This window comes from Contarinia nasturtii, unplaced genomic scaffold (genome assembly GCF_009176525.2).
Source record: "Contarinia nasturtii isolate CC-2019 unplaced genomic scaffold, AAFC_CNas_1.1 Cnas_scaffold_78, whole genome shotgun sequence".
NCBI lineage: Eukaryota > Metazoa > Arthropoda > Insecta > Diptera > Cecidomyiidae > Contarinia > Contarinia nasturtii.
This window is the reverse complement of record NW_022197436.1, coordinates 2275926-2283734: the sequence shown is the minus strand read 5'-3', so window position 1 is coordinate 2283734 and position 7809 is coordinate 2275926. Positions and strand designations below refer to the sequence as shown.

Genomic DNA, 7809 nt, shown 5'->3' with positions numbered 1-7809 from the left:
TGTTGTTCAGATGAGAGAATTTTTAGTTTTTGAAAAATCACCCCCCCCTGTAAAATGTAGCTCGCACATTACTGGTTAATAATGTCGCGATCAATGGCATCAATTGAATCAAAAAGTTGTTCGTATTCATTTGTTGAATTTCAGCCAACAAGCAACGGACGAATACAAAGTCTCTGCGACACTCTACGATCGAACATCTCTGACGAAAATATCCGTTCGAATGTAAACAAACGGTTGACAACTATATCGTAAATCACTCACTTTTATTGTTTTATATAGTATTATATACAATCTTTATCCAGCTAGAATGCTTTTTTCGCTCTTGATTTGGGATCGACCCATGTCTTATCACTATAAAATAAGAACTAAATCCGACGAAAATTCACTTCGCATTTTTTTTTACAAAACCGGCCATAAATATTCAGACAATTCAGATATATCACATTGTGTATGGTGGCTGTTCGACTTTGCTTAAATCACCAGTTTTGCATTTTTCATTTTTATTGCTTTAAAATCGAAGTGACTTGTTGAAATATGAAATTATCTCGGCTGAGAGTTAATAAAAATAACATGTAAGAAATACGATATGTAAGTGATTTATGGAAACCAAACAGTAGTAATTCTTTATGAGCTGGGGACGATATGCTCTTTAGAAATAATGTAATGATCTGGAGTGAAAATCCAACTTGAAATAAAAATCTAGAAACTTGAAATGCAGCGTTTTTTTTTGCATGTATATAATCGCATTAAAAAAACACTGTGTTCCATTTTTAAATTAAATTTTTATTTCAAGTCTTTTATTCTTTACTCTTTAAGTGTTACGTATTCCAACGATATCAATTGACGTTTTCCTATGTAAATGAGCCGTTGTCTTTTCTCAATCATTTTTCTCTGTAATGTGAAATGAATATTAAAAGTAAAAACATGTCAACACCATGCCCGAGTGGAAAAAAAGTGACTAAGTTACTATTGACTGTAAGTGACTATAGTTAGCTATATTCATGAATTTTAAAATTTTCTATGGAAAACAATCGACTATAGTTACTCAGTCAGTCAGGCGATTATTTTGGGACGTTTCGACTATCGGGTGACTATGATTATTGTCAACTATAGTTAGCTGTTGCAGTTAACCATAGCTTAGTTTAATTGGTTGAAGTTAACTAAATTTAACTAAGGTTGCTTGTTTTTACAGTCAATAGTCAGTCAGTTTGTCCCAAAATAGTCAGTCACTTTTTTTGTACACGGGTGGTTACAAACATTTTTATTCATTTCAAACAATGACACCATTGTTGAGCTCAGCATATACAGCGTCCGAGTTGAAATATGCATTAAATAGACGTTTTTGCGAAATATATGTAGATCTATCTATTTACATTAAATGGTCTTAGTTGGCCTGTATGCAGTTCCTGCTTGCAGAAATCATAAGAATCGTAGAAATGGCAAAATTAAATTTGGACCCCCAAGATTCTGTGACACGTTTTTTATTACTTCATCGAATCCAGAAATATGAAAAATTCCATTCTTCCACTGTTCGCGGTCGTTTTTCATACTCAGAGCTCATTTATTCGCTTTTTTTGGTGAATGGAATTTTTTTTCATTTCAAAAATGAACACCACTTCTGGCTACAAATTTATACAGCAAATTGAATTTAATCGCAGAAGTAAGAAAACAGTGTTGACAAATGATTTCGAATTCATTTCATTTCGTTTTTTACAGTTTTGCTAGAGAAAGACGTGCAACGCATGTAACAAAAACTTGTTGTTGAATAACTTTTATTTGGTGTAGAATTTGCATTCACATTTGGTCCTCATTCATGTTGTTGTTGCGGCAAAAAAAAAACAAATCATCCTTGCTGACAAAATGGTAAATCGAAATGAGCACCACCAATTCAGTTCACGAAACAACCACAACGGTAAATTGTGTGAACACTGTTATTAACATTAATTCGCCAAATTACCATATCGTTCAATTCAAAAAATAATCACACGTTGAAAAAAAAAAGCGAAAGAAAGTGAGAAAAAGCGAATGAAAATGACAGAAAGTGCGAGTGTAGCATTTTCCACCGGACACATTTTCTAGCGTTAAATGATTATTCTAGCGTTTTCTTTCATAAGCCACCACTTAAATTAGCATATTGTGTGTTATGTGTCTTGCGAACGAAAAATAACTTCACTGCAATGTAATCGACTTGGAGTTTTCAAAAGTAGCCGACAACTCAGTTTTCAACACCATAAGAATAACCATTATCATTTGAGCATGTGCCTGTTTCGGGAATTTGACTCAACACGAAAGCCACGTCGACACACAAACACATACAAAAACCCACTTTTAATATTGATCCTATTCATCATTCGTCATCCTCTTGAATCTTGCTTGCTTTTCAAAGGCCAACTTAAATAAGAGATGACTACTTCAAATGGATGTGGAAAAATGAAAACGTTTGAAATTTTCTGCATAACATGCTTCCATATAACCGTCATTTTATACCTATTTACTTTATCTGTGCTTTGCGTCTCAAAAATACACTTTACGAATTCTCATGTCTGGAGAATATGACTAACACGGGTGTATGTGTCATGACAAACATAAAAATTCTTGTCAAAATTGTGGGACTTTCGTTTTTAAAGGATCATAGAAGCCAGATGGAGTGCACAAAGAACAGATTTTGACCACTTTTTCATATCAATATGCTCGGTTTGGATTGATTCTTTTGATTTTATGTCTCTAAAATAATCGAAAGTTTCTTAATTTTGGGACTTAGGTAATGCATTTTACTACACAATGTATTGAATGGCTTGTCAAATTTCGGTCGATGTCAAATTGAAACAAAATCGAGTAAAGTTTTTCCAAATGCAAAATTTCGAATTAAAAAAAAGTTGTTGATACATATTCATAATCGATATATTTTAGTATTGTTCAGTAAATGATGTTTTGATATTTGACATCGACTGGAATTTGACTATCCATTCAAAGTGTTGAGAGTATGTTTTTAGAAATTATCAAACTGTTCGGTTTTGTTCCGTAGATAACATAAAAGAGACACACAAACAAACGGCGAATAAAGACAAAAAGCGATGAGAGATACAAACGTGAAATGAGACAAAAATGCTGTTCTGTTCGCAACGAAAATAAGCCAAGTGTACAACTTGAAATGAGAGAGAAGTTGACACATATTTTTCATACATAATTTTAATAACTGAATCAGCATTTCAATCGACTAATTGAGATTTATCAAAATTACATATGTCGTAGTCATGGGCCATGTTATATAGCGCGGGGCCATGTGTTCAACCCTTTATCTTTCCTTTTCTTTTCTTCATCTTAAGCTGCAGCATGACTACATAAAAAAAGAAGACTGTGTGGTTGATTATCGCTAGTGCGAAAAGTACGGTGCTCAGACAGACAGTATCATGTTTAAGTGTTGAGAAAAGGACCAAAAGCACTTATCGACTACGGTTATTGCATTATGAATGAGTTTGGCCACATGAATTTCAATGATGGCTTTCATTGTCGTTTCCGTCTCCTTTCAAGCGAAAACTTGGTGATATTCAGACCGAAAAAATTTATGGGTAAAGACCGAATTAATGCACACTACATGTCTACTCTTTGTGTTGTACGTTTGTAAATGTTTCAATAAAGAGTGTAAAACTCACGTAGATTTCAATTTCTCTTTGTCTCTCTCTCTCTTTGTCTATGTTTCTCACTTATTATGACGATTAAATCGCTCCTTTTAATTTTTTCATTCAAACATTCAAAGAGTAAAATAATTTCATCAAATGGCTTTTAAATATTAATTTTCTTCGTGTTTCATGTAAATGTCATATACATTTCTACAATCTTTCAATGGATAATTCCGAAATAATACAGAAATGATTGTAGTGTTATTAAACGTTCGATTTTATTTATTGGTTACGAGTTTCATTAATAGGATTGATGCGATAAATTATATTAAAAAAAAATACTTGAAAATAATATTCATTTGTGTGGTTTAAGGAAGCCTCTTTGGCTTGTGAAAGAATTTAGTTTTTGGTTGGAAGTTTGACGACAATTGTTTTAGTCTCAAGATAGGGCTCAAGACCATCCTCACCAAGTTCGCGACCATGTCCAGATTGCTTATAACCACCAAACTGTAAACACATTTTTTAAAATTATAATTAAATTAAATAGAAAAAAAATTGAATGTGAAAATAGAATCTCTTTTATCAAATGGCAAAAGTTACCGGAGTTTGAGCAGTTGTTGCATCGAAGCAGTTAATCCATACCGAACCAGCTTCAACGGCACGGGCAAATGTAAAAGCCCAATCAATATTTTTGGTTAAAATACCAGCAGCCAAACCATACGTAGTTTTATTGGCACGTTCAATAACTTCGTCCAAGGTTTTGAATTTTAATATCGATTGTACCGGTCCGAAAATCTTTCAATTATTAAAAAGAAATGACTTAAAGATTGATGAGAGTTTAACAAAGATGAAAATGATATACCTCCTCTTGTGCGATGGTCATATTGTCAGTGACGCTTGAGAAAATGGTTGGTTCGACGAAATATCCTTCGTTCGACCATTTCTTTCCACCACATTCCAATTTGGCGCCTTCTTTTTTGCCCAATTCAATGTACTTCAGAATTTTTTGCTGACTTTCAGCATCGATTTGAGGACCTATTTCAAGAAAATGACGGTTGATCAACAATGAAAAATAATGTGTGAAAAAATTCCGTACCTTGTTGTACATCGGTGCTGAATGGATTGCCAACCTTTCGTTTCAAAGTGAGCTCAACAGATTTTGCGACAAATGCTACAAAGAAAAAAATAATTTTTAATTTCCAAAGATGTTAAAGTGAATAATCTCCGAGGGGGAAACCACGGATTCTAATATGTGCTAATTTTTTCTAATATTTCTAGTAAAACGCCATATAACATGTACATTTGACATCTTTCTAATATGTTCTAGTTTTTCTAGTATCGAGTTCGTGGGTAACCCCAAGATAATCTCTTTCTTTAATTGACTAATATGTTATTTTAATTACCATCATAGACTTTTTCCTGTACAAAAGTACGACTGCCACAACAGCAACACTGTCCATGATTAGCAAATAATGCATTGTGAGCAATTTCAACAGCTTCATCCAGATCGACATCTTCCATGACAACCAGTGGACTTTTGCCTATCAAAAAACAAAAACCAAAAATTCAATAAACAAAAAAAAAAGAAATGCAATCGAATATCGAACCTCCAAGCTCAAGTGACACTTTTTTCAAATTTGATTTGGCTGCAGTTTCTGCAATTATACGACCAACTTCAGTTGATCCAGTGAATGCAACTTTGCGGACATCGGGATGGTTGACAATTGCATGGCCGGCCGTCTCACCAAAGCCCGGCACAACATTGATAACACCATCTGGAAAGCCAGCTTGTTTAGACAATGCTGCAGCAAACAATGCAGACAATGGAGTTTGTTCTGCTGGCTTCAACACCTACACATTTTATTGTAAATATTTTTTGTTTCATGTATAAAAAAACAATAGTTCAAGTTAAAAAAGTTCTTTCACTTACAATTGTACAGCCTGCAGCCAATGCTGGTGCGAATTTCCAAGCTAGCTGAAAATTTAGTTGAAATTATGATTTTATTTCATTTCTATGCACAAACAATTAACCTAGCAATTAACAAAATTTCATTAATTCACAGTGTACACATACCATTAAAAGTGGGTAGTTCCAAGGTATGATTTGACCTACGACGCCGACGGCTTCTTTGAGAGTTACTGCTAAGCTGCCACCATCTGAAACGAACAATTAATTTTTTTTATGGCGTCACTTTGTAACACTTAGGAACAGTTTATGGATATGTCTATAATAGATTAGTCATGTCTGCTATTTATATGTGTGAAAATAGTCTTTCCAAAATACATACTCACCGGCTGGAATTGTATTGCCGTGAATTTTATCACACCAACCGGCATAATACCGAAAAGTATCAATGGAACACTGAATATCAAAATCAGCTTCGGCAAAAGGTTTTCCATTGTCCAACACTTCCAAGCTGGCTAGTTCGGTTTTATGCTCTTCAATCAAATCGGCCAATCTAATGCCAAAAAAAAATCATTACATAATCTATAATTATAGCGAGAAAAAAAACGACTCACTTATTTATGAGTCGTCCACGTTGTGATGCATCTAAATTACGCCATTCCGATCCACGTTCGAATGCTTTTTTTGCCGCGCTAACGGCCAAATCAACGTCAGCTTTATCGGCCTCAGCGACCTCTGCCAGAGTTTTTCCCGTCACTGGATTCAAAGTTGCAAACTTTTTACCGGATTGCGCATCAACAAAAGCGTTATTGATGAAAAGCTGATATGCATATGAAACATATATCAAATAATTAAATCAATATCTAGTTTATTTCGTTTGACTTGACTTAATTCATGACAAATTATTACCTTTGTGTAGACAATTTTTTGATTTGGGTTGGCCATTATTGCTGTCAAGTAAACTGATATATAAAACTTGATTACAGTGTGAAATTGAAAAAAGAAACCGACACTCGAACCACAATGTTTGCGCATCGGTCGAGTGTGCGATAAATAAACATCGATTGTTTACAGTTGATAAAAATGTGCAATTTAAATGTAACATTCTCATTCAATCTTATCGTTTGTCTTATATTTCAATGGACGCTTATCATGGAAAAATACATCTACGGTTCCATGCAAAACTACGATTGTGTTAAGTGTCTCGGATGATCGCCGATTTTTTTTCGTTCTCTCGTTACTTTATATATTCATTAAATTGATCATAATGAACAAAAATAACCAAGTCACAATAATCTGTCGTTTAGATTTATAAAAACCCGTCTCGCCCATTTATTCAATTTGCCTTCATTGTAATTATTCAATTGTGACTGTCTGCCACTCTCTGCACTGGAGTGTGATTGAAGGCAACATCATTTCAATGAAAAAGTTGTATTTAGAGATTATACATGAAAAACTCATTTAACATTCTCGTTAAAAAACTATACTCAAGTTTTGCGCTTCATTTGAGAAACCATATCATTCCGAATTTGAGTGAGATTTGCTGACCAAAATACGTTATTTATCACTGTTACGCATTTAAAATATCGGTGAGCTTAAAAAAACACACGAGAATTAAACACCCACAACTTTTTGGCTCATTAATTTTAAAGAAGTTCTATGTGTATGTTTTGAAAAAAAAAAATCCTTTGTGAATTTTTCTGTTCATTTTTTTATGCAAAAATGACATGATATTTAAAAACATCGAACTTTCACGCCAAAAAAAAAAAATTGAATCAAAATGTTTGATTTAAATAAATTTGAGTTGTTTAAACAACTGTCTACGGAGATTTTTTTGCCTTCCGATAGTTGACAACTATCAAACAAACGACGTAAATTGAAAACAGATGCAAAAAAAAAACAAAAACAGTACAAACAATAACTTACCTTCAGCAGTGTTATTGAAACTGAATAATTCAGCTGGAGAGTCGCAGATATTTATATGTAGAATTGAAGTATATAATCTTTTCACAGCATGAAATATGAATACGAATAATGCTGATGTGTGTTTGAAAGAGATAAGTGCAGCTTTGTATGCCGGCTATTTTCCAATTGAGTGGATTAGACACAAACACATGCAAAATTAAACACTCTTAATACGTACTCTATCTCTCGCTCGCTCAAATTGAAAACCGATCGAATACGAGACAGCTATTGTTAAATAATTACAAAGTCTTTGTTAATTTTGAAAAAATTTAGTAATGTTCTAAAGACGTAGTTGACATCTGTGGTTATTGTCAAATA

The 7809-nt window shown here is 33.4% G+C and overlaps 1 protein-coding gene across 1 annotated transcript; it reads right to left on the bottom strand.

The window, feature by feature from the left end:
• Positions 1 to 3873: 3873 nt before the first annotated feature.
• On the bottom strand, positions 3874 to 7682 carry LOC116337138 (retinal dehydrogenase 1-like). Its single transcript, XM_031761486.1, has 12 exons — positions 7453 to 7682; positions 6436 to 6488; positions 6141 to 6346; positions 5913 to 6079; positions 5695 to 5777; positions 5551 to 5595; positions 5228 to 5471; positions 5024 to 5161; positions 4717 to 4791; positions 4483 to 4655; positions 4221 to 4415; positions 3874 to 4127 (listed from the first exon to the last, which is right to left on the bottom strand). The coding sequence occupies exons 2-12, from the start codon at positions 6469 to 6471 to the stop codon at positions 4020 to 4022; spliced, it is 1470 nt and encodes a 489-aa protein (XP_031617346.1). The 5' UTR covers positions 6472 to 6488; positions 7453 to 7682; the 3' UTR covers positions 3874 to 4019.
• Between the last annotated feature and the right edge of the window lie 127 nt (positions 7683 to 7809).

What these genes read in the sequence shown, in the direction of transcription:
- LOC116337138 (XM_031761486.1), bottom strand. Translation starts at nt 6,471, where the DNA reads ATGGCCAACCCAAATCAAAAAATTGTCTACACAAAG. An exon ending in CGTGGACGACTCATAAATAA is followed by an intron (nt 6,080 to 6,140) that starts GTGAGTCGTTTT and finishes TTTTGGCATTAG; the next exon opens with ATTGGCCGATTTGATTGAAG. An exon ending in TGACCATCGCACAAGAGGAG is followed by an intron (nt 4,416 to 4,482) that starts GTATATCATTTT and finishes AATAATTGAAAG; the next exon opens with ATTTTCGGACCGGTACAATC.